Source organism: Euprymna scolopes, chromosome 7, assembly GCF_053919585.1.
Source record: "Euprymna scolopes isolate OS-2025 chromosome 7, ASM5391958v1, whole genome shotgun sequence".
Taxonomy (NCBI): Eukaryota; Metazoa; Mollusca; class Cephalopoda; order Sepiida; family Sepiolidae; genus Euprymna; species Euprymna scolopes.
Genome location: NC_136488.1, coordinates 51,089,692 through 51,117,215, shown reverse-complemented (window position 1 = coordinate 51,117,215; position 27,524 = coordinate 51,089,692). Strand labels below are relative to the sequence as shown.

At 31.9% G+C, this 27,524-nt stretch overlaps 1 protein-coding gene across 3 annotated transcripts in view; it reads left to right on the top strand.

Moving 5' to 3' along the window:
* LOC145279739 (uncharacterized) overlaps window positions 1-27,524 on the top strand; it is a 454,893-nt gene that overhangs the window by 153,012 nt on the left and 274,357 nt on the right. The window contains exon 1 of one of the 3 annotated variants that reach the window (XM_080131039.1): window positions 22,660-23,301. The exons of the other annotated variants lie outside the window; for them this stretch is intronic. Within the exon in view, the coding sequence (XP_079987165.1) occupies window positions 22,954-23,301 (348 nt within the window). The 5' untranslated portion in view covers window positions 22,660-22,953. Of the gene's footprint in view, window positions 1-22,659; window positions 23,302-27,524 lie in introns of those variants that run through there. 3 annotated transcript variants of the gene reach the window in all.

Here is a 27,524-nt window from a genome sequence, read left to right as displayed (position 1 = left end):
ATTGGTGAAGCTATGGTTATTTATGTATCTGATACTGTTTGGAACTGTATTTGCTATCATCTCCCTGTGTTCAATTAATCCAAAACCATGGCTATTCAGCTTCTTTTTATTTAATACACCCCCACCCAAAGTAATAAATTGTCCATTACAACAATTTGGTTGTGTTGTTACACTTTTTTTTATGACAAGACTGAGATTGAATAAAGCCAATTATTTTATCAAAATAAAATTCACTTGAAGTAATGTTTCCAACAATCAAATAAGATCTCATTTATAAAAGTTTTTAGATTTAAATAAAGTTAAAAATTCAGTAAATTGATGTTTTCGTTTTTTCTGAACCTTTTTGTTGTAATTAAGTGGTGATCTGTTGAAGTATCAGGGAAATATGGAGGTTACTGTAAACTGAACTTTATTAAGTTCATGTGGAGTTGTTTTTTGTTTGTTTGTTTTTTGTTTTGTTTTTTTTGTTTTGTTTTTCATTTATCTTCCCTAAGCTTTAAGATGATGATATATAGTCTATATTGAAACAAAACTTTTAACAGTTCTCAAACATTGCTGAATTATTGATCACTAATTCTATAATTCATCATTGCCAAGAACAGGTTGGGTTTTCCTTTGGCTCCATTATTTTATATCAAAATTACCAGATTTAAATTTAATGGATTAACAATTGAATTTGTAACGTTTTCTCAAATGTATTTTGTTATTCACAATGTTATTGCTGTTAGCAGCTTGAGTTGCATTATATCTAACTTGAATTTATACTTGAAAATAGTTTTTACTATTAGCATGTCAACCATTTGGTATGTTTATTAATTATGTTGGATTATCAATATATTATGTGTTCAAATAAGCGCATTGTCATAAGTGAAACTGATTGTCAAAGTATTTTGACATATGTGCAGAAAACATTTCATGTGTCATAATGATGTAATAGGTTTTCTGTTTCGATTGAAGCCATGGTTGCCATAGTAATGTCCTAAAACAAGTTGAATTGTGTTTAACTAAGACATAAAACAATTACTGAAATTTATTTCTCCTTAATGTCAAATCTATTGGCTCAAAGAAAAACGTGTTAATTGGAAAAGACTTCGTAATTTTAAAATTATCTTCAAACATCATTTTTTTATTTTTTTATTCTTGTTTGCCTTATTTTGCTTTTTTTAGTCCTCACTTTGCATAAACGATATTTCTGACAATAGGGAGAAGAATTGCCCTTTTCTGGGTCGGATTTTAGCCATCTCCCAATTATTTATTTATTTTTTTAAGCTTCTTACATTAAATGGCTTCATGCTTTATCTGGAGTGATTTCCATCAAAAAGAAACATGTAATCTTCTCAAATCCAAAAAGTTTGGACGAAATAGAATTTTTTGGTCTTAAATGTAGACTTGTTAGGTTGGTGCAACAATGTCGTTTTTATATATATATATATATATATATATATATATATATATATATATAGATGATCATTAAAAAAACATTTTTTGCACCAACCTAATATTTCTTTGAATATCACCTTAGATCGTCATATTTCATTTAATGTCTGTTTTACATGGTGGCATGTGTTGGACTGCTTTTAGAAATTGACTTCTAAACTAACCGATCTCCTGCTAGATCTTTATTTCTCCCTCTTTATTTAGAGTCCAGTTCAATGTCATTTCAATGCATCTTCTCTCAAGAAACTCAATAACCTCACCAAACCTTTTGTGCAATCTTCTGATATTTAAATTAGTCTGAAACGCAACCCATCTATTTTTAGAAGTTAAACACTTCCAGCAGCATTTCAGATAATATTGAGCATGTGGCTATGCTCGTTGAGATGTCACATGACATCTAAACTGGTATGGCCATGCCGCCTGTCATCAGTCATCTAAAAAGCTCCAAAATGTGTCCCACATTAACGTTGACTGCTCAAAGCTACATGATAGGCTGCTTAAGCCATGAAGAGGAACAGTTGATGACATCCTGATGGGCAACACATTTGAAATAGCAACAGACTGGGAAACTTGGACTCATTCATGTAATGTCTAACCTAAAGTAATAGTAATAATTTCATTAAATAAAGCAAGATCTTTACAGGCCAGATACCCTTCCAAACTCCGATCCATTGAAGTGATGAGAACCAATGTTTTTTTATCAAGACACCATCTTTCATATACAAATTAAAAAAATAAACATAACATAATTGAAAATTATTTAAAATTCCTTCTAATATTGTCATTATTCTTTTATATACTCGAGTCCAGTGTTTCCTACGAACCGCATTGATATAGCCTTCGAACACAAATCCTTTCAAATTAAAAAATATTTTTCTAGAGATCTGTACGGTTCCATGTGATAATTGTCTGAAAATAGCGGTTTCAATCCTACTTAAGGCAGCCAGAGGCTTACTTGTCCAAAAACGTGAGACGACAACAACTATGGAGAGCAGTAATTGCTGAGAATGCAGTTAGGAGATTCGGAGTTCCTATCCCGTCACGGTTACCACCTGACAAAGGCCAGAGGAATAGTTGGCTGAAACGTTGCTAAACAACATCTAAGAAAGATGAAGATAATAATCCACAATAAAAATAAATTAATAAATAATACTCATCTCAATAATGAATTCCAATTAAAAAATATATATGAGCAAGCTATGGTTCTTGCTGATTAATGATTATCTTTTTTTTTTACACAGTGGTCACCACTTATCAAGGCCCGGAAGCCACTCAGGGATAAGGGTTATTGCAAGTACATTACGTTAGTTTGGAGATTTGATGAAGTGTTTACTTAAGGGGGCGGTTCATTAGGAATTTGTTAACGTTGGACTTGAAGACATCCAAGTTGTAGTCAGGTGGGAAGCAGGCAGATGGAACAGAGTTCCACAGGCGTGCAGTTCTAAGAAAGAAGCTTTGTTCATGGAATCCACGTTTTGATTTAGGCACAGATAAAGAGTGGGGGAAATTTTTCACAGTGGATTCAGCTAGACGGGTGTTTTTCGTGAAAGATTGGCGAGGGGGGACCAGAGATTGGAGTTCAGACAAGCACCTGCCATGGAAATAACGATAAAACAAGGATAGGCTTGCAACGTCTCTTCTGTGGGAGAGAGGTTGCAGGGTAGAGAAAAGGGCATCCCCCACTAAGCCACAAAGTCTATTTTGTACTCTCTCTCTCTCTCTCTCTTCTATAATAGAAAAATCTCATTGAAAATTAATTCAAATAAAAAACATTAAAAACCTATAGAGACGGTATACAGGATTTTTAATTATCCAACAAGTACAAATAAACTTGAAAGACCTTATTCCAGAGTTTTGAAAAATGCAGTTTTTTTTTTTTTCATCAGAAGAAAGAGGTTTGCAAAATATACAATAAATTTTGCAGGTTAATACATAGTTGAGCAGAAGAAACTCTCAGTCGTTTATATTATACCTTATAACGCAAATGGCTGAGAGGTCAGTCTTTTCTTAGCTTTATTCTTGCTCTGTATTGAATTGAGCTCTCTTAAAATTTTATGCCGAAACTCGTCTAGCCTTCACTAATCCAACACACTACATACACACATATTATACTAGCTGGACGCCCAGCGTTGTCTGGTTGTACAATATATTTAAACATGATATCTTAATTTATGCAGATTGCGTATCATAGAATCAATCCTTTATTGAATATTATATATTACGAAGAATAATTTCCCCAGTGGACTAATTCGCAAAAAAAATAATGATAATGTCGTTCATCAAATTCCATCCGTTTGTTTACAATATCACCTCAGTTGATATTTGGGCTTGATTATGAATGCCCTGGAAAGTCACTTCTGATTAATGTTTAATTTAAAAAAATGCAAACAAAGAAATGATTTGCCCCGATTTTAAATGGTACCTCTTTTATTGTAAATTCAATTCATTAATAAGAAAAAATTAAAGTAAAATGGTGAGGTACACCCGAGCTTCAACAAGGGATTATTCAACCTGTAGTCAAATGCTCTACCACTGAGCTGTATTTCCAGATGTTAACAATTCTGGTTCTTTTAAGAAACGATTTGTTGATTTTTGTTATCTCCCTTGCCGGTGTAACGTAAGATATTACTCTGTAAAAATTCTTTTTTACCTATAAAAGAGAAAGACTATTTTTAAGATTGTATTTTTTTGATTTTTGATACTTATCAGATGAATTTCTGTAAATAACATATCTAAGAACACTGCCAGACATATAAATTACCTTTGTGAATTTTGCAAAAGATTTAGCTATTTTGGAACCTATGAGGCAGGAACTTGTACACACAGTGACTTTTATATAATAGTCATTTATTTTCAATATGTATGACTGCAGAGTAATCTTTTTAGTAATCATTATTTCTGAACGTAGGCATTCATTTTGCAGTAGCTTTTTCATGTGGGCGGCAGTTTATTCAGTTCTTTGATTCTGTTTTACTTGCATAAGATTTTGAAAGTTTATTTTTCATTGTTTCTAACCTTGAAACTATTGTTAGCATGAACGCTTCCTTTTTATTCTAGAAATAAAAACCTTGATCTTTTTTTATTTTTTCATTTAGTTTGAAAAATATTTCCATTATTTAAGTGAGAGCAAAGGTCATAAGTTCTTGTCTTTCTCATTTACATTTGTTTACATTAAATGAATGCAATTAATTAATCTTCATACTTTTTGGACTTGATGAAAGCTATTTTCCCATATGATGTTTTCATTTGAAATTGTTTCTTATCGTTTGTTCGTTTCACGATTGGCATGAAGATCAATGATGGCAAGTATTCCTGTTTAATATCTTTCAAATTGTTGTTCATGTCATGTTATGTTCATGCATAGAATAACCATTATTTAAGGTCTATAAAAAAGCCAACATTTATTGTTTCCATTTTTTAGTAACAAAAAGAAATTACATTTTCAGTTTGTTCACCAAGTGTACAACAGTCTAATTATTTTGTCATCTTGTTGTGTACTAGCAAGTCCTCCCTGCATTACCTGGAATCCTGGCTAAGAAAAGTTTTAAAAAATAAAATTAAATATCAAAGTGTCCCTCTCTATATCATTCTCTTTCTATCTCTTTGTTCCGATCTCTCTCCTGTGCAAACTTTAGTAAATGGTACAAAAAGTCATCAGCAGATGACTGACCTAATTTTGTGATGTTTTCTGTGAACCAACACGTAACCTCAGTCGCAAAGTGGACAAAGAATAGAAAAGAACTGAAACTTTTTTTTTCTTTTCTTTTTTTTTCTTTTTTTTTTTTTTTACATTTATTTCCTCATTCTCTTACCACTGTGTCGTACCTCACATGTTCATCATCTTAAGCTTCATTAACGCCTCACACGTGATGCCGAACATTATTTTAGTCTCTAACGTGATCTCTTTCAAAATCTTTATTCTTTATTATAGTTGGTGTGAAAGTGTATCTTCAGTAGTTTCTTGGTTTTAATTAGATGCATACACAGAAGACTTTTTGCTTTATATAAAAGATTAGCAAGTATATGCTGAAGGGAGCATATTTCTGCTGAGTTAATAGATCCACTCATGAGGAGCACTTTTAAAATTATATATTTATACAAATTTATTTAAAAACTATGTACAATGTAAATATATTTATAGATATGTTTTGACACTTGGCGTAAACCACAAACTATAATTACTTTATAAAGGTAATGTTTTAAAAGATCTATTCATAAGAAAATTTCAGTGGAACATAGTTATACCACATCAGACTAAAGATCTCAAAATTTTGATTTCTAGTCATAGTGTCCGCTTTATTCGTGAAGCAAGCAGCCAAGCGTTTGTGCTTTGTGTGGCTGTACAAACGATAAATAAATAATCAACACTCACATCGTAAACGTCCTTCTGTCCTGCAGACTGAAAAGAAAGAAAAATTAAAAAGATGCAGGATGGTTGTTGCATGGTTACATGGCACACCTGTTAATGAGGCATGCCGGACACGATAAAAGCAGGTCGCTCGGAGGAGTTGGGGAAGCATTACAACCTATGTAGCTAAATTCGCTTTGCGTGTCGTTAGACTTTTTTTTTTTTTTTTTTTTTTTTGCTACATCATTTGTTTGGAATGATTTTATATTAATACAATATTTTCAATTTTTACAAGAAGTTTATCGATTTCAACATCGAAATATATATTTTTTTAAAATTCAGACTGATTGACAAACACAGAAAATGTTATATTATGAGTGAAGTAAATTTATTGCTTTCATCTTTGTCTCTAGCCCTTTCTGATTTCTACATCAGCACTATTATCTATTTTTTATGGTCACTTCAGCAACGAGCTCCAAACTGTTTTAAAGTGTTTGTTTTTTTGTTTTTTTGTTTTTAACTTGGATTTTCTTATAAAACTAGCATTTCAGCCCGGTGTTTCCAGGGTGTTTGGAGGTGTATGTTGAGCAAAAAAAAAAAAACGTCAATTTTTTTAACTTTGACTCCTATTATGACCCCTTAACATTTATTGTTTTGGGCTCAAATCAAGTTATTAAGTTAGATCCATGTCCAAGGAACCTATATCTAAAATTTCAAGTGTTTAGACCCAAAATTGTCGGAGGAGTTTGGTAGAATTCTAAAAGGTCAAATTGTTAAACTTTGACCCCTTAACAGCCAAATTTCTGGCTGAAACCTGATTACAAAGATTTTCCCAAATCTCAATACCCTGTATATTAAATTTCGAGTCTGTAGACTGAAAATTGACAGTTATTGCATAGGGAAATGTACACACACACACTTTTATTTTTATAGATTAGTCACCACCATTATATTTGTCTTTTTTTATGCAAAAACTTTGGTTCTGTTCATATCTTGGGAAAGAAAAATTTTCTCTTTAATTTAAACTTTTTAACAATGAAATTTTAAAAATTCAAGTTTAAAATATACAATTCGGAAAAAAAAAAATCAAAATATTTTATTTCAAATAACATTATTGCAAAAAGAAAAATGATCCAATCTAAAAATTTCATAGTGACTGAAAATTTCTTCCCCAGTTTTATAATAGTTAGTCTTTGATTTTTGTTTGATGGTTGAAGGCTTAATTGGTTGGAAATCGGTGAAAAAGAATTTTTATAAAATGTTCATGTCAGCCATTATAGTTTTGTCTAATATTAGAGTAATTTAATTTTCATGCATCAGATAAATGCAAAACATTTGGTTTTAATTAAATGCATCCACGCATCTTTGTCGGTCACGTTTTCATGAAACGTTTAGAATTATGGAGACTTACATTTTAAAAATATCCATTTTTAACATTTTCAAATCAAAAAATCTACTGGTGACGACTTTCATTTTTTTCCTTTCTATATGAATAAATATTTGAATAAATTATAGACTCTGGATTCATGACAATGTCAAAAGAATTTATTGCAGTTTTTTTGTTTTTTATTATTTCTTAATGCATCACAGATCATGTTACAATGAGGATTGAACCTTCAATTTCCAGAAAAGCATCATTTACGACTGAATTTGACCTCTTTAGCCATTACATCATGGCACCTTGTGGACAATTCTAGTATGAATTGTGGAAACCTTAATCTATTGTTTTTATTACTATATACAAATGCAGGCTCCTTCATTCTTAGACAGACTATGGATATCCACCAAGGGTTGCTTGCACGTGAAATTTTTGTGGCAGGAGATGCGCAATCTCCAACCACACCTCTCCTGAGACGACATTGTTAAATACCAGTGGCAAGTGAAGTACAGGACGACTGGAAACAAATGCTGAGATAAGCGGAGAGCACGTGCAGCGCCTAGAATTCTCAAATGGTCACCCATCTGGTACTAGCCAGGCTCAACGTTGCTTAACTTCAGTGATCTGATGAGAACTGGTGTGTCAATGCGATTATGCCATATATATATATATATATGTGTGTGTGTAACCACTCTTAGTAATATCTACTGAGGATCAAAGTGCCTCTCTTCAGGAGCAAATCCATACCAACTTTCCTTTTTCTTTCTTTGATAATTGCAAGCAAAACCTTTCATGAAGCAACCTTCACTTGTAGAGAAAGTCTTTCATATTTGCTTTCATGCTTTTAACATTCTAAATTGTTTTGTTTTTCTTCTATTCTTCACACAAACTTAAGATTTCTCAAACTTCAACATCCTCTTTCTGATCAAATCATTTTCTATTGTGAAAAAACTTAGAATTTAAATATTTGCTTGAATTTCTAAATGTCGCTTTATCCTTAATCATTTCCTCTCAAGCTGCTATAAATCCTCTCGATCAAATGTTTGTTGTTGGTCCACCGACTTAGTAAGGTTTGGAGTTTAGAATTCACCCTCGTCTTGTTTATTCGTTCGTTCCCAAAATTCTCAATAACTACTCATTACATATTTCTGAAATTTTGCATGAAGTTACAAATATCCAAGGGAGGAAATGTAACATTCCCAAATTTTTTTATAGAAATTCTGCTTGCGTCTCCAGGGGGTCAAAATGGCCAAAAATAGCACTGTTCAGGACATAGAATCTTTCCCCAATATTAGATTTTGCTGAAAATTACCTAAAAGCAAGACCTCATGGATATATATCTGGCCTTGTGCCCCAGGGTGTTGTTTTTTAGGGGTGAAAAGCACACCTTTTGGGGCTAATTTTTATTTTTCTCCTAAAATTCATACTTGTCTAAATAGGCGTTTTAAAGGGTACCGAATTAAAAGAAAAAAAAATAAGGCATCATTTGTCATGAAATGGTGTCATTTGGCTGTTTTAGCCTAATGTTTTAAATCAAGCTAGGAGTTTAAATGGTCAAAATCGGTAAAAGTTCTACGACTGATTTTGGCCAACGGTACAAGGGAAGTAACTCTTGTAGGCTCTATTTTACAAATATTGATTATAGATTTGTAGATTAAACTTTAATATATGCGATTGGTTTCCAGTATAAGGTTACAAACTAGTAAGCAGGCAACTAATTTTTTTTGTTGTTTTTCAAGTGCTTTCTACACGTAAATGAAGGTCCGATCTTTATCTAACTGTACCTTCGTGGGGAGGCAAGTAAATAAAAACATGTCAATTCGAATTTGTTTTACAATTTGAATTGACTATATATTCCAAGGTTAGGTTGAGTTTATTATTTAAACTTTCACTAGCTGTTCATAGGAAGTCATGGAGATTTCGTCAGATTTCTGTACTTTGTATGTAGATCATTTAAAGTTTTATCAGAACGGGTCTTTCTTGATCTTCCATGAAAAATAGGAAGATGAAAAGTCGTGTGAAGTGTGGTGCCGTTTATTTTACTGGCTGCAGTACCAGTGGAAGCTGCAACAGGAACAGCTAGATGTTCCACATCCTTGGGAGAAAGTGTTCACTTGAGGTAATCAGCTATATGGTTAACCACGTGACTCTTTTCAACTCCACCACAAAAATCTGACAAAGGCGTCAGTCAGGGGACCGTATAGTTTTTGGCTTGTTCAACTTTGGTGTATCAGAAAAGGTAAAACAAGATTCTTGAAGAGTCTTTCTATTTGTTAGTTGGTATACGGAGGAAGATGGTGATGGTTTTATTTAAGATATTTTCTGAAATTTAACTGTTTCAATATGTTTTTTCTTTTTCATTAAGAGTTGCTTATGTCTGAATTATCTTCCCAATTAAGAAGATTAAATATCCTTATTATTTATGGAAACTTTAAATGTTTCTGCAACTGCAAAACTCAATTTCTTATTTTCCCTTTTGTTAGTTTAATCATTTGACTATCACACACATCTTTTCTCAAACGTAAGTCTGTGAAATCTGAGTCGGTAAATTCATTGTTTTTTTGAGTTGATGGAAATTTTAAAAAACTATCAACACTAATTGTGAGAAAGGGAGATGGCTTGAATATGATTGGCTGTCTCTCCCTTTCTAAATCTGAATCTGTAACATCATGTCGGTTCCTTTGTTTAGAATAGTCTTTGAACAAAATGTGAATCATTTCTATATCTTCATAAATTCCCATGTTTAGACATTTAACTGCAGCTACACCTGTAATTCCAATTGGGATGAACTCCTGCTGATTTCTTGAAAGTTCAGATCATTTTCGCAATTGGCACCATTGCAAGAGCGACGTTCTTGTAGGCACGCCATATGTTCTTTATTTATTTGGTAATTTAATTACTTTCTCTACAAACTGAAATCTTCATCTGGCATTTTTTTTTTTTTTTTAAATTGAATTTAAAAAGGAAAAAACAAAAGATTTCTTCCGCGCTGATTGTGGTTTCCTACTTTCTTCTGAAAGATAATTTTGACGGTTAACAGGAAGGGGGTAGTTATTTTCGTAGCTTTTCAAAATATTTGCTTATTTCTTTCTCTCATATTCTAAAAGTAAAAACTAAAACTGATTTTGATTTTTATATCTTTAGCAAATGCTAATTGCGTCTGACTTAAAATTCAACAAGATTACTTGATATGTTAGTTATCTATCTCACACAGTATAGGAGTCTAATATATATATATATATATGAAACAAATGCCTGTGTATATGTACGTCTGTATCTTTACTATTATATAAAAAAAAGTTTAAGTTCGTTCCCTATGAACTTGAAAACAGCTGAGTCAATTTTTATGAAATTTCATACAAAGGTACTTTGTGCCTGGCAGTATTCTTAGATAGGTTTTATGTCAGAATATCTTGGATAAGTATCGATAATCCAATCAAAGAAGCAATAGGTGATTTTGACCAAAGTTAACGTCTTACACAGCCTTACATCACAAGTGCTTTTGAGAAGTTTTTTGTTTCCATACAAGCCAAAAGGTGCAACATAATAAAATCAACAGTACGTTCTTTGGTATGACAGGGGTGTGTTTGAAATGAATGTTTCTGTTGAGAGTACAATTTAACCATGATACTTAACTTTTGCATTTTTAAACTTTAATGCAAGCCATTATATGTAAAAATGATTTTATTAAATCAAATTTCATCTACACGTGTATATTTCTTTCATTTCAAAGCGCTGAAAACGTTAATTTTGACCATTTTTCTAATGATTGTCACAATTACCTCAGTTGGTAGAATGAATGGCTGCAGACTTGAATGTTTTGATTTTGATTCCAGCTAATGCCATATTTTGTTTTTAGGACTTCGAATGTAACCAGAAACCAATTTTAAACAAAGTTTAAAAAAAAAAAAAAAAAAAAATTTTCTGCAAGCCATGCTAAAATAAACTATTATATTTGAAAACGAGCGTAGCCATTGTAAAGTTTCTGTCATGAAGAAGTAAACATAATGTTAAATGTTATCATATAAACTTTTTTCAGATTGAAAATTAAACATTGGTTTTCTCTTCAGTATGTGGGTGGGGACACTAGGTTTTAATAGTGCTTTGTAGGCTTTAATTTCATGTGTTTAAAGACATTGCTGCATGGGATAAAGAATTTGTCCTTTTGTTGGTGTTGCCAGGGAGCCATAATCCATAGTGCTCAATATCCTGCATAAAATAATAACCCAAAAGTGACATTACATGAAGAAAATTTGAAATTTCCCTTCTAGAGGAAGGATGCATTGGTTTTAGTAGTGTTTCGTTCCACTATTCAATCTTTTTTTTTTTTTTTAATGACCTTGAGCAACGGCAGATAGCTCTGCTGGTATACAACTAAACTTTTCTAAATATTCCATCTCAAAATTCCTTTTATTTATGTTTATTTTTTAAATATTCTACACGCGAGTTATTTTTCACGTCATTTGATCATTTTTTCCCTAAAAAAAAAAATAAGAAAAAAATAATCTAACTTTCTGGTAAATTTTCTGTTTGAAATATTCAAAACAAAAATGTTCCCTATTGAGAAATCTCATTTATTTCGAAGGTCTTAATTAAGTCACATTCTCATTGTCTTCACTAGTAAAGTAGTTAAACCGCATGATTCTAATGTTTTTATCATTGAAATATTATATTAGTTTTGTCACTTTCCTTGCTTTAGATGTTAATCTTTTAAATTGAATATACATATTTGAATTTTAAAGCATCTAAGGTGGGCCACGGTGGATAAGTGGTTAACAAGACTGATTTCAAACCTAGGTGTTCCAAGTTCGAATCCAGTTCATTCCACTGAAACGTTTTCATCAAACCTATATCTGACCTTGTGTCTAACCTCCTTGAAAGGAGGTAAATAAAATAAATCTAAGAACTGGTTTCATAATGATTACACTTCTATTTCATTCAGAAAGAAAATTTTCATACTTTGGAAGAAAGCAATATAATCACAGCGACACACCAATTCCTGTTAGATTACCAAAGTTAAGCGACATTGAGCCTGGTCAATGCTAAAATCTGTGACCATTTGGTAAAACCAGGTGCTGTATGTGCTCGGAGCCTAGAGAAGGATGAGCGCTGTCAGGCTATTCTTGTCCAAGATATGCTGCATGAAATAATGCAAACACCCCCACCACCCACCCACCCCCGACGACTCGAAAGGGCCTCCTCATCAATATAAGTTTATTTTGTTTTGTTCAATTTAATGTCTGTTTTACATGCTGGCATGTGTTAGCCATCTCTAAGAAATTTACCTTAAAACTAACCTGTCTCTAGCCAGGTCTTTATTTATCCCTTATCCTCTCAAGTTCATCTTTATCATTTCGTCACATTTTTTCCTTGTCTTTTCTTTGCCAACTGACTTATTTCAATTGTTATCTATTAAGCCAAGAACTCAATTTTTTTCAATGGGAATAAACCAACAAAGTCTCCTGTTCTGCATATGTACATCCCTATACTGTCCAGATATCTTCCTCTGAGGTCATCAGATCTAAATCTTTCTCTAAGACTTGCATTACATATCCATTGTATTCATCATTCTCATATCATTTCTCTTCATGCTATGCAACATGTGTCCTGAACTCTCACTGGTCAGGCTTCATGCCATACATCACACTGCATATATGTGCTTACCAGACTTTTCTCCTGGTAGCTATAATCAAAATCTTCAATCTTTAACTCTTTTTTTTTTCCTCTTGTAAAAGTGATTTTCATATTTTTCTTATTACATTCTAGTCTTGTTCTCTAAAAAGGTGGACAAAATCATTCTGAAGTGTCAGAAATTTTCTCTCAAAATAAAAAAAAAAATTCCAAAGTTATTTGCTAAACTATTATGTTTTTATCAAAAAACGTTTTTCTTCATATTTTTAGTCCATTTCAGTTATTTCCCAAATTGAAAATATTTTCTATTTAATAATTGTTTAACCTGTGGTTAATTCTTGCCACCTGTTTCATTGATTTTCTAAAACAACAAAAGTGAATGAATAGTGTCAACTTGTGTATTTTTATTTTTATTTTTTTCAATTACAATTGAATTGAGTAATATTTAAGAGTAGGAAAACAAGTTATTAACAGTCAAGGAAATGCATGTTTTGTGGGTGAGTTGATTTATTTTCACTAAAGAATTATTTTAAGTTTTTTTTTTTTTTTTTTTTTTTTCAAAATTTATAATTAGATTGTTTTGATGAGGTTATTTGTAAAATACTAATTGTATCAAACTCCCTACAGTATTAAACTACATTATTGACTAATTGGTCTATCTTTTTAAGTCTTTTCTATAAACCACTTTTTCTTTTTTTTCTTTTTTTTTTCTTTTTTTTTTTTTCTTTTTCTTTTTTTTCTTTTAAGCCAACTATTTCATAGACTTTACAACAATCGTTAACATCTGTGTATATTTTGTCCTCTACATGTTCAATACCACTAACAAAATAAAAACTAAAAAAAAAGATAACTTGTTCTATAAACGGAAAAGAATGATTTTAATTATTTAATAAAAAATTTGATTTTCTAAATTTTCAAATAAAGTTATTTTTATATTAGATGAGTTTTTACAAAACGTTGTTTATTAAAGCAGTTAGAAATTCATTTTATTTTAATTTTTAGTATTAAGTTTTTTGTTGGACTATTATCGTTATATTTATTTTACTACATTTCTACTGATATGCCCTCTTGCTTTCAGAGGTATTGTTCGTCCTATGTTTTTTTGTTTTTTTTTTTTTTGATAAGGCCCGATAATTTTTCATTTGGATTATTCGAACTATGATTTTCTTGTGTCTTTTTTATTCGCATTTCTATTTGTTTCACTTGCTTCAACCTTCTTTGGGTACAATTTTGCAAACTTGAGAAGCTAATAGTTGAACTTGGAAATTTTTATATAGCAATTCTATTCAGAATCCTAATTTTGGACATGAAGAAAGTCAAAAGTTACATCAGCTAAAATGTTATAAATATTGCACTCAAGATGAGAATAATAATTTATATATAAATCAATCGATAACATTGAATAATACATGAATTAAAAACATACCTGAAGAAGGCCAATAGACACATTGGTCAATATATCATAAAAATTAGTAACATTAATGGGAATATATACAGGCTGTTGCAACAAAATCTGACACTTGACAAAAAATATGTATAAATAAAATAATAAAAATATACAATAAAAAAACTGTATATGCAGAGAGACCTGACAGTTTATTTAGCAAGTTACATTATTTTTCAATATAACTGTCATCAATTGAGACTACCATTTCAAGGCAGACATGAAATGAGTTGCATGCTTTGGTGACTGTTCTGGTATATATATCAATGATGGCAACCTTTAGAAAGTGGACTGTTGTGAGTGTGTTTGTTGGTCTTGACCTCAATCATACTGGCAAAAAAAAAAATAGCCACAGAGTGGTAAAATGTTTAACAACCAGTGCTGAGCAATGATGCTTGGATCATCTTCACCTTGTGTGTAAGAGTGGTGTCCTACTGGAAGATGTAGGAACGTCTGTCAATGATCTTGTCCATCCAGGGCTTCATTACACTCTTCAGCATCTCCTGAAAGATCTTGGCAGTAACTGAGACCCTTTTGAAAGAAGAATGGAAGCATGATGGCATACCTCGTAGCTGGAGATGAAGCCTAGGACCATGATTAAGAAAAGCTTTGTATGCTTCATGACAGGAACTGCCCTGATTTACAGACCCACTTGTCATTCTGCTTCTTCAAAAAGAACCTCAGCAACCCGGTGAACCCATGGTTGAGCTTTCATCAAAGCTACCGCTTTGACCTTCTCAACCCCTTAGAGGTATTCATGATAAGCATGCCATGAGATTTTCAGTAAAAGTAACCAGTGCCTGTTTTGTTTGGCAGATCGAAATATGATAACCTATATCAGCAGTGATCTTGGTCTGCTCTGGTTTCAGATTTTGTTGCAACAACCTCATATATATATATATATATACACACACACAAGAGAGTATTTGACAAATTCTATTTTCTAATACAATTGACAACAAATAGTTTTTCAGATCCACTTTCTGACATCAATCAAAGTATTATAGACTTTTTCTAAACCATTATTGTATAATTTATATGCATTAAGTACATTTGAGGGTAAAATGCGAAATTCTTTATATAGATCTTTTCTAATTGTCATTTAACCTCATTTCTATCTATCATGTGTGTGTACGCAATTTTGCTTTGGAAATTTGATTGCAGTAACCATGTCTTTATTTCTGATGAGATAATTTCTTTACAAACCATTTCATAAACAGCCAAAATACAGCTATCTATCCTATTTTTTTTTGGGGGGGGGGTGCTTTTTCTATGAGTGTAATTAATCAGAATGAAAGATAAAATCATATCCAAAACACCAGCATGTAGTACTGTTACCATATCTGGGAAGAAACTGCTTTACACAACCTATCCTGCTTTAATAGAGTTCAAAACCCGCTTCGAAAACTAGATGATGCCCTTTTTCTCTTCCCGGCAACCTCTTTCCCCACAGAAGAGATGCTACAAGCCTCTCTCTGCTCTCATTATTTTTATGACAAGTGCTCAACCGAACTTCAATTTATGGACCACCCCCCTTGCTAAACTTTCACAAAAAATCACCCGACTAGCTACAACCACTATATATGATTTCGCCCACTCTCTATCTGTGTCTTAATCTTATTCCATGAACTAAGTTTCTTTCCCAGAACTACTCGCCTTTAGAATGCTGTTTCACTGTCCTGCTTCCCTGTTGAATATACAGTAGCTTTCATAGACAAGTTCTTGATGAGCCGTCCTCGTAAATAATCAAATTCTACCCAATTTACACCATTAACAATTACTACACTATCATCTTACATTCAATAACCCTTATCCTCAAGTGGCCTTCGGGCCTTGATAAATGGTGACTCCCAAGTAAAAAAATAAATAAATAAAACTCACATCAGCAAAACATTTATATACGTAGGTGCAGAATTAGTTTCCATTTATTTCCTTGGATGCCATATTCAATAGCCAACAAAAATATACTTTCTTAAAGATTGTAAAAAAAAAAAATTGGAATGAAAATAAATAAAAAAAATAGAGGTATACATTCCTTTTTATTTATTTTTTTCCTCCTCCTTTTCTATTTTAAGTGTCAACGAAATGATCCGTGAAGAAACTCATGATTAATGGAATCCAACTTATTTATATAGGCACTCAAGTTAAAAATTATCATCTATTGAGCTTAAATCCTGAAAGTCTTTATATTAATAATAGATATTTATGACATGTTGACATATCGGTTCTCATTAGATCTCTGAAGTTGAGACTTGTCACTACCAGATCGGTGACCTTTTGAGAACACCAAACACTGTATGTAGGAAGATATTGACACCTCCCTGCAAGAACAGCAAAACCTTAAAGTTACCCCCTAGACTGGGCTATACGTGTGACTGGGGATTGCTTGTGAATTTGATATTTCCCTTTGAATACCGGCTGACATGGCATTACCTCAAAAATGTAGCGGTAAAAAATTTATGCTTTGACTACATTTGTACTATTATTCATATAAAATATTTCAATCAATAAAGTGTTTAAAAAAAAAATACCAATCACCTCAAACTGGAAAGTTTAAAAGAAAAATGTATCCAAGTTTCCTTATAAAAATAATGCTGGATTTCTTTCCAAATTTATTTTAGACACAATTATCTGATCTTAATGTAATATTCAGTATTTATTTTATTGAAAAAGGAAAAAAAATGTAGAGATTTTTAAAATCACTTAAATACCCTCTCTTTAAATTTCAAGGACAAAATAAATCTCGTTACACCCATAGTGACCATATCAGTGACCATCTTTAAAGAGAAATAAAAACTGCTGGTGTGAAATACATAAATAAAATGCAGCGTTCTATAGAAACTAATACTAAAAATTTAATGCAAAAATAAATAAATCTCTCTAAGTGTAAATACTAGATGTCTTTATAAAAAATTTAATCAGGGATAAAATTCATGTTTTGTTTTGAGAGAAAAATAAAAAAAATCATCCTACTTTGCCTCTACCTGGATATATCACTATTCATGAATTGTTAGATTAAGATAAAACAAAAGATTAATATGTATGTCTAAAATGTATCATTGTGGAAGTGGTTACAGGTGCAGGCTCTGGACATGGCATACTAGGTTCAAATTCTGTCTGGGCTATTGCGGAATTTTTACTAAAATGTATGAATCCATAAATTCTTAATGGATTGAATAGTAGCAGAGATAAGATTCTCATTAGTTGTACAAAACTCTGGAATAACACCAATATTGTTGTTGGCCTTTGGGCCAAGATCAAAATGTAGTATCTGTTCAATTTATTGTCCTCTTTCAGTGTAGGAACAATCCTTCACGACTGAGACAATTTTTTTTTTTTTTTTTTTTTTCTCCATATTAAAAACGACTCTGGTGTCTAACTCTATCCCATGGGGAGGCATTGTAAATAGGAACACCAATCTTATGAAGTTTTTAGATGAGGGTTGATAATTTGTATTATTTTGACAAATGTTCTCGTCTTAAATGTTATTTTCACAATGTTTCACTCGATGTAACTTTTGACCTTTTTCTTTTGAGAGGGTAAAAATAGAAAACAAAATAAAAATAAAAAAAAAAACTATGAATAAATATCTGAAATTGTATGCCAAGATGAGTTTTTAAGGTCATAATATGTAAATCTTACGACCACCTCGGACAGCAAAAATAGTTGCTACGTCATTGATCAAATAATTTATCCACTATGCCACGGGTCCTTGTGAATAATTCTAGTGTGAATTTTGGGGGCCTTTTTATTTTTGTATTTGTATTTTTTATTCTTTTATTTCTTTTATTTTTTTATTTATTATTCATTTTTTATTTATTAATTTTAATTAAAAAATTTTTTTTTAGATAAACAATCTTACTACTTATCACGAAAACATGACTACTTATTACAAATTATATACTTAATATATATATATTGTGTGTGACTTAATCTATTATTTATAATTAATAGTTCAACAAGATACACTTGAAGGTCAGAGGTTAAGTCAACTGAATTGTTGTGAAGATAACGATATCTCACGATGACAGTAATCCGAATATTCCAAATAACAAGTACCCGTTTTTCCCAACTTATCTCGGCATTATTTCCAATTGTCCTTTAACTTATCCTTGTCACTGAACTCAATCTATGCCAAGTCAGGAGAGATGCGTTTTGGGATTGCACAACCCTTGCTTCACTATACTCACACAAGCACTCTTACAGGGGATGTCCATTGTCTCTTGAGATTGAAAGGAAGCGTTTATATCAAAAATACATTTAAATATATTTTGAAAATTTTCCAAAATCTATTTTGATAATGTTCAATAAAAAAAAACATGGTGAATTGTTTTAAAAATGCAATCGTGTTTCCATCCCAGATCTCATCAAGTCATTAACTTATCCGATTAGATGATTGAGGTTTTATATTCTGTAGCCTCACTCATGTTTCTTTATTAATATGATAGCGTGTTTGTTGTTCCCTGTGTCATGCTTACATCCGGGTCGTTTAATTGTTGTGTACTTCCATTTCTTGTAATAAATAATTTTACCAAGAATTCAAGTTTTGGTTTCGGTTTCGATTATAACTGATGGCACTCAAACCATTTAATTTTTTTATAAATAATTTTATTAAGAATTCTTCATAATTTGGGTTTTGGTTTCGATTATAGCTGATGACACCTTAGTAATCTATTTTTTTTTTATAAATAATTTTATCAAGAATTTTTCACAAGTTTCGGTTTTGATTACAGCTGAATATATATATATATATATATATAAGTTTGGGATTCGGTTTCAAGTCCAGCTGATGAACCCAAGTCATATAGATATATTTTTTATTTTTGAAATCGCAACTTTATAATATATAAAAATCGATAGAACATTAACTCTATAATAATAATTGTTGTGGTGGCAACCACTTATTTGCATATGCGAATAACATAACACTATAAATGGCAAGCCTAGGTTGGCCTTAGGGTGTCTTTGTAGTGTTATGTTATTCGCATATGAAAATAAGTGGTTGCCACCACAACAATAATATATATGAAATCTGCAAGAATTGAAATTTTATGGCCTGGCTATGCCAGGTGTCCCTGCTAGCTTGGATAAACACTTTTGCAGTTTTAACAAAATAGCTACAATAATATCAGGGCGTCTCCATTTACGCTGAACATCTACAGAATGTCAACATCAATATATTACATATGAATTAGTCCCCTGTGAAATTTCCACAGGTCCCGCTAGTATTCGAGTATTATATTTATTTGACCAGCCCTTTTGGCATAATGATTAGTGTTTTAAAATTACAAGTATTTTAATGGTGGATGCTCCTTGTGACCCTTGATGGAAATACACTCGACAAGCAGCAAAATCCCACCCCTACACAGTAAAAATCCCTAGATGTAAGAAAGTCTTCTACTCTAACAGATTCTTTCCTAGGACTGCTAGACTTTGGAATTTCCTTCCGGGTTCCTATTTTCCCGACTGTACTGACATGCAGAAGTTCAAGTGTAATGTAAACAGACATCTTGCTGCTCAACTCCCTACATGGTGCCCCTACAAATTATGTCCCAGATAGTAGGCCTTTGCATCAAAGTGGTACTGTCTTGGTTTGGGGTGAAAATGCAATCATCATCCGGGTGACCAGGGTTCAATTCTAGGTTGAGTCTTACCAAACACTCAAAAAATAGTGCTCAATACTCCAAACTATTAGGTGAGGATCAAGGGTAATCTTGGTATCGCTGTTGTAGCCAATGCAAAGCATGTTAGAGTTACCCTCTTTTTTCTTTCTTTAGTGTATAGATACATGTAACAAAACAAGATATGCAAAAGAATAGGCAATAATGGTAAAGATGGGTTACACTTATTGGAACTTTCATGAGTCGAAAGTATTTCACACATGGCCATTAAATTTTGTCACATGGAATAATGACTCTCGTAATTTTGCTTACTTGCTTGCAAATTGTATGTTTTAGATGATGAATAATGGATAAATGAAAAGTAGCAAGAGACGGCAGTGTTATGAGTGGAAGAAAGAGAGTAAGAGTAAATAAGTGACGTAAATAAAGAAAATGACGTGTGTGTGTATGTATATATATATATATATATATATATATATATATATAGCGAAAAGTGTATGTGTGTGTGTGTGTATATATATATATATATATATAGTGAAAAGTGGGTGTGTATGTATATATATATATATATAGTGAAAAGTGTGTGTGGGTGTATATATATGTATATATATATAGTGAAAAATGTATGTGTGTATATATATATATATATATATATATACATACATACTTCTCACTGTATGTGTATATACACACACACACACTTCTCACCACATGATGTATGTGTGTGTGTGTATATGTGTGTACGTATGTATGTATATATATATATATATATACACATACATATAGTGAAAAGTGTGTGTGTATATACATGCGCACACACACTTCTCACCACATGATGTATATATAATATAAATATGAACAAATCATTAATAAAACATGTTAAAAGACATCTTGAAAAAGAGTTAAAAACATATTTAATTTTAAAAAAGGAAGCACAAGATAAGTGGATAGTCCTTAATCCGCGGAGTTTCGAAGAAATACTCTCCTTCTCATCAGATTAAGGACTATCCACTTATCTTGTGCTTCCTTTTTTAAAATTAAATATGTTTTTAACTCTTTTTCAAAATGTCTTTTAACATGTTTTATTAATAATTTGTTCATATTATAAGCTTTATTTCCTTTTTGGTTTTATTGAGCTTTTACATCTGGCTGGGCTTATTTTACTTGTAAATATTAACTCTTTAATATTTATAATATATTTTAAGTTTACCATTTTGATGACCTTGGTAAACTTATTGTAATTTTTATTTTTTATTACATATATATATATATATATATATATATATTATAAACACACCTCTCCACATGGGGTGTGTGTGTGTGTATATATATATATATACTTCTCATTATGTGATGTATATACTAAACAGTGAATCGTGTCCTCGAGTCAATATAGTCTTTATTGTTTAGCATATTTAATATTTTTTCTACATATATGGAAACTGAATTGTTTGACATTGAAGACTGTAAGACAATTGCATTTCTATGCCTTATACGTTGTAGCTTTTTTTTTTTCTTTTTTTTTTTGTGTGTTGACTGTTGATCAGCTGTATAAAATAACAATCCTAGACAGACGCTTGTTATTTAAATTTTTATCTTTTCAAATCGGGTCTTTGCCAGGCCAAAGAGTATCAAGAGTGTGAAATTCGTCTCATAAATCTTTATTTTATTTTCTACTTGGTATAAACACCTTCTCCATCAAGACCTGTCAGACCTTGTGCTGTGTTAAACGTTGTGTATGAGAAATAGTCTCCCTCTTTTGCTCTCTTACGCATTATTTCTCTCCCACGTGTGGAAGCAGGGGAAAATATATTTTCTCTTCTGCTACGAAACTAAGTAGCTTTATCTATTCAATATTACGTCACTTTTGGACTCTCACCTAATTATTATAAGAAAGATTTGATCACTAGCTTAATGGGAAATGCAGCACATAAAAGTAACTGATCTCTCTCTCTGTCTCTCTCTCTCTCTCTCTCTCTCTCTCTCTCTCTCTCTCTCTCTCTCTCTCTCTCTCTATCTGATGCCTCTGGCTGAAATTATCATCAGCTTAGTTGACTGTCGAGGATGACGACCAGGTTTGGTATTATATTTGCCATCAGTGTTATTGGTGTTGTCTGGTGGAAATAGTAGGTTTAGTATTAACCAACCAACTACTTTTTCTGTCTTATTGATTTTGTAGTAGAGCGGTGGAGGGGGGGGGCGACCTTCATTCAGTTTAGATTCTATCCTTGCTAGTATGACTATTTGCCCGTCAAGTGGCACCACATGTGGATTGTAGAGGAGGGGGGGGTACAAAAACCCACATCATATTTTTATGCTATAAGTGAACAACTTCAAAACAAACTCACACATGTCTGTGTTCCGTTGTGGGTCTGGGTCAGTACAGTTTCTCTCTTTCCTTCTACTGATCATTTATTCAGACATTTAAAAAAAAAAAAAAAAAAAATTTTTTTTTAATTGAAGATGTTATCCCTCCTCACAAACAAGTGGCTGCACCAAGAAAGGCTGTTTCCCTGTGACAAACAGTTTATATCTTCTGTTTTGTTTTTTCCGCCTCCTTATCAACCACCCTGGAAGATATGCCTACGATGCTCCGTCACAAGACCTCGATGACATATGCATAAGAAAATTGGAAGAAAGGGGGGTAAAAAGAAAAAAAGGAGAAAAAAAAAATTTTTATTACAAAGAAGAAATTAAGGAGCTGACATAATTTTTGTTTTTTACTGTTTTTATTAAATTGCAACTGTTTAATTTATCAGTTCAAAACAGCTGGACATGTTGATACAAATAAAAGGGTTAATTTTTTTTTTTTTTTTTTTTTTGTATTAAAATCTCATTGAAATTTTAAAGCTGTGCATTGTTTGACAAAAAGTTTCTTTTTAAATATTCTCCATTTAATTTTCTCCGTACAATTCTGAATTAAAAAAAAAAGTAATTTTCAACTACGAAATAATTTTCTCTTAATCCTATCTATAAAATAAATTGGTTTTGTTTTTGTTTTTTTTATTTTCGAATTTCGCAAAAAAAAATATTTACCAAAAAAAAAAAAAAGCAAAACAACCTTCACAAAATGGCTTTCTAGTTACCAAAAGCAATGTCCAAATTTTCGTTTTGGAAGTTCTTTAAACGAGCGCGGTCTCTAAGTCCACGATCCATAACAAAGAGTGACACTAATTCTGATGAAGAAAGGTCGAACACAGATGAAACTTTCCTCGTAACAATTCCAATTCGCCGATGCCATAGCTTGGACCCATACAACCTTAGCAGCCGACGTACTCCCCGTTTGCTCACAACACCTGCACGTCAGTGTGAAAAATGCAGTAACAAGTTTTGTTGTTGTCATCAACAACCGTCTGTAATAATTGCAGACCCCAAAAAGTATTGGAGCAAAAATATTCATTTAAAAAAAGTTCCCGATTTGAGCAAGCCTAGCAGAACTGGGGTAAGAACCAGAAAAAAATATGTAAAATAGTTTTTGATAGACTTTATGTTCATTTTGTTTGAAATAATCTGTTTAATTCATCTCTCTCTCTCTCTACCCCTACTCTCTCTCTCTCTCTCTCTCTACCCCTACTCTCTCTCTCTCTACCCCTACTCTCTCTCTCTCTCTACCCCTACTCTCTCTCTCTCTACCCCTACTCTCTCTCTCTACCCCTACTCTCTCTCTCTCTACCCCTACTCTCTCTCTCTCTACCCCTACTCTCTCTCTCTCTCTCTACCCCTACTCTCTCTCTCTCTCTCTCTACCCCTACTCTCTCTCTCTCTCACTACCCCTACTCTCTCTCTCTCTCACTACCCCTACTCTCTCTCTCTCTCACTACCCCTACTCTCTCTCTCTCACTACCCCTACTCTCTCTCTCTCTCACTACCCCTACTCTCTCTCTCTCTCACTACCCCTACTCTCTCTCTCTCTCTCACTACCCCTACTCTCTCTCTCTCACTACCCCTACTCTCTCTCTCTCACTACCCCTACTCTCTCTCTCTCACTACCCCTACTCTCTCTCTCACTACCCCTACTCTCTCTCTCTCTCACTACCCCTACTCTCTCTCTCTCTCTCACTACCCCTACTCTCTCTCTCTCACTACCCCTACTCTCTCTCTCTCTCACTACCCCTACTCTCTCTCTCTCTCTCACTACCCCTACTCTCTCTCTCACTACCCCTACTCTCTCTCTCTCTCTCACTACCCCTACTCTCTCTCTCTCCTCTCTCTCTCTTCCCCTCTCTACTCTCTCTCTCTTCCCCTCTCTACTCTCTCTCTCTTCCCCTCTCTACTCTCTCTCTCTTCCCCTCTCTACTCTCTCTCTCTTCCCCTCTCTACTCTCTCTCTCTTCCCCTCTCTACTCTCTCTCTCTTCCCCTCTCTACTCTCTCTCTCTTCCCCTCTCTACTCTCTCTCTCTTCCCCTCTCTACTCTCTCTCTCTTCCCCTCTCTACTCTCTCTCTCTTCCCCTCTCTACTCCTACTCTCTCTACCCTCTCTCTCGCGCGCGCCACCCTTACTCTCTCTCTCTTTCTCACTGTTCCCTCCTTGGCTTTCTTACTGCTCTCGCCATCCTTTTTTCATTTTATGTGTTTTCATGAAGGAATAATGATAAAAAAAAATTTTTTAAATGACAAAATTGGAGAGACATGGTTGCAAACAATTTAAAAATAGGCACTCGATAATGCTGCATCTCATTTCTTTTGTCAGTAAAAAGCGAATATTTCTCTTGATATTATTATATACACTTTGCAGTTTAGTCCTGTGAATTTATTGCTATTTATGAAGAGGCATTCAAACTGAACCAAAAAGTTTGTATTACCTCCCTTTCCCAGGTAGGATGTAACAGGTCATTTTATAAAAATACCTTGTCTCTTCAGCATAACCCTCTCTCACAACACCTATTTTGGGAGTTGCAAGGAGACATCAGCACATAATCCACTTTGATTTGAGCTGGTAGTTGATAAACGATTGAAAGATTAAACTTAAATGTCTTCTAACAACTATTTATACACATTTAAACTGTATAATTTTTCTATTGTAGTAAATTTTACTAATTTCATTGATACACTAGTTTTTAGCTGAAAGCAGGAAAGAAAAAAGTTTTGTTTTTAAACCTTTCATTCTTTTTGTTTCTTTTTGTCATCCCTTAACTTGATATTGTTCATGTTTACCTACACCACTTTGCAAGTTTTTTTTTTGATTCTTTTTGTTTGTTTTTTTATGACAATGTTAACTAAATTATTTTCCCCCTTTCCTATAAAGCACAACTGTTATAAACCTCTGTTACTAAATGTAGTAATATATATATATATATATATTCTTTTTTCTTTATGGCGAGTTATACTTAAAATTTAAAAATGACTAATTAAAAACAAAAATAGATCATGACTATAACATGGTATGTGTACATACATACTTTTCAAGTTATGGGTGAAATGTTAGGGCAATTAGGAAAACTGTAATATATGCAGTTGAGTAGATTCCAAATTAGAATGCAATATTTTGTATAAACATATATTTGTTTAACATTAATATTTCGACATATGCCATCATCAGAATATTATATATATATATATATATATATATTGTCATGTGGTAAATAGAATATAGTAGTATAGAATCCTAGTGTTCTTCAATTGTGATATTTTCTAATGTTCAGAAGATTACGCTTGGCGCACGTTTGGTTTATAAATGTATATCATACACATTTTATTTTAAAATTTAAACAACACTTATATCATGGAGAACACAAACTTGACTTTCATATCATGCGCACCAAGTGTAATCTTCCAGACATTAGAAAATATCACTGTCGAAGAGCAACCCGCGGATTCTATATTACTGTATTCTTCCATTTTACCATGATGATGAGAAAAAAATATATAGATTAAATTCTGATGATGGCATATTACGCCGAAATATAAATTTTTAAATCAATGTTTATTTTACAAAATATTGCGTTGTAATTTGGCTTATAAAATTTAAATAAATACGATGGAGAACACAACCTTTACTTATTCATAAGTAGAGGTCATTTGATGATTTAGAATAGTTATCCTTGTGTCCAAAGGACTAACATTATAATATATGAAATGTCCATCTTATTCATCCAAACATTAATACCTAACATGAATTAAATCAATACAGTAGGTAATACTAAACATGTGTGCCCTTGTATGCAGTTTTTTGACGATTGACATCTTTTACTTTTGCATTGATCATAAAGTATTATACAAACTCCAATCCAAAGCATCGGGTTTTAAGATTTTTTTTTTTTTTTATCTGTACTTTATTTCTTTTAAATTTTATTTTGTCGTCTTTCACATATTTTCCCCATTATTTTACATTGTTTCTTTCTATTATCTAATATTTTTAGTAAATACTGTAATTTTTATTTATTATTTTTATGTTTTTGTTATATTTCAACGGTTATTTATTACATCTTAAATGTTGCATATTTGGAAGATCAGGACTAAATAATAAAAGGACATTTTATTTTGTAAAATTGTAATTCATACTTATCTGGCCATCTTTTTTAATCAATCTCAATTCATCTTAAATTATTTTTTATTTGTACAACATACACATAAGTTTGTGTGTGATGGATATTTTTTCTTTACATATTTTAATAGATCATTTAAGTTATCAGATGAGTCTGTTTCAGAGATGTAATTTGCTTATAAATTCACCATGATTATAATTCCAAATACTTTTTATCTGATTGCAGACCATCGTTAAGGAGTTTAGTGTATTTTCATCTATTTTAAAATGTACTTGAATATCAAAATATAAATAGTAACTACGAGTTCTTAAAGCATCACATATAAAAACCAAAAAATATACTAGCAATAAAATTATTTTTAAATTTAGTAAATATTGTCTTTAACTGTTATATCAATAAAACTTTAGTTACATGATTTTCAATTTGTTCACAATACAATTAATTGATACTATTTTTTCTTTAATGTTTTAGTGTATTATATACATAATAGCCTACTTGAGCATTTTTTTATTCTTGAAAAGCATATTTAACTCATTGCTTAGAAAATAACATCTTCTGCTGGGGGAAGGCAGATAAACCCTCAGATTTCAGCGAGGATACTAAAAAGAGCTCTCGGTTGGTTTCAATAAAAAGCGGGCAATGTCGGCAGCTGGTTTGGCTGCCCCATACCCAGCATTACAATCTTCAAAGGCAGAAAAAAAAAATTTCTTAAATTAAATTATTTACTAAAAATTATTTTACACCAATTTTAACTTTTTCACGCATTAAAATATCTTGTGATCAATATTCAAATATTGATTAATATATGAAAGAAATAAAATTGCATTTTTTTTTCTCCAAGTAGTAGATAATTTACATAACAGAAATGACCATAACAATTTAAATTAAGTCTCTAAACTTCAGTATATATTGATATGAAATTTAGTAAATGTTTTAAACAACTGTTTCCAACTAATATATATTTATTTAAAACAACTGTTTCCAACTAGTACTGAATATTTGTTCGTGTTATCAGTTTTAATGAAACATTTTAATCACTTATAAAGTTTCTAAATGTTTTTTTACTCCCTTCAATGAAATTAAGAAAACTGAGAAGCTTTACAAAATTCTAAGATAAAAAAAAATCTCATTTTTTTTATTTGCCTTTTTTTTTTTTTTTTTTTTTTTTTTTTTAAATAGA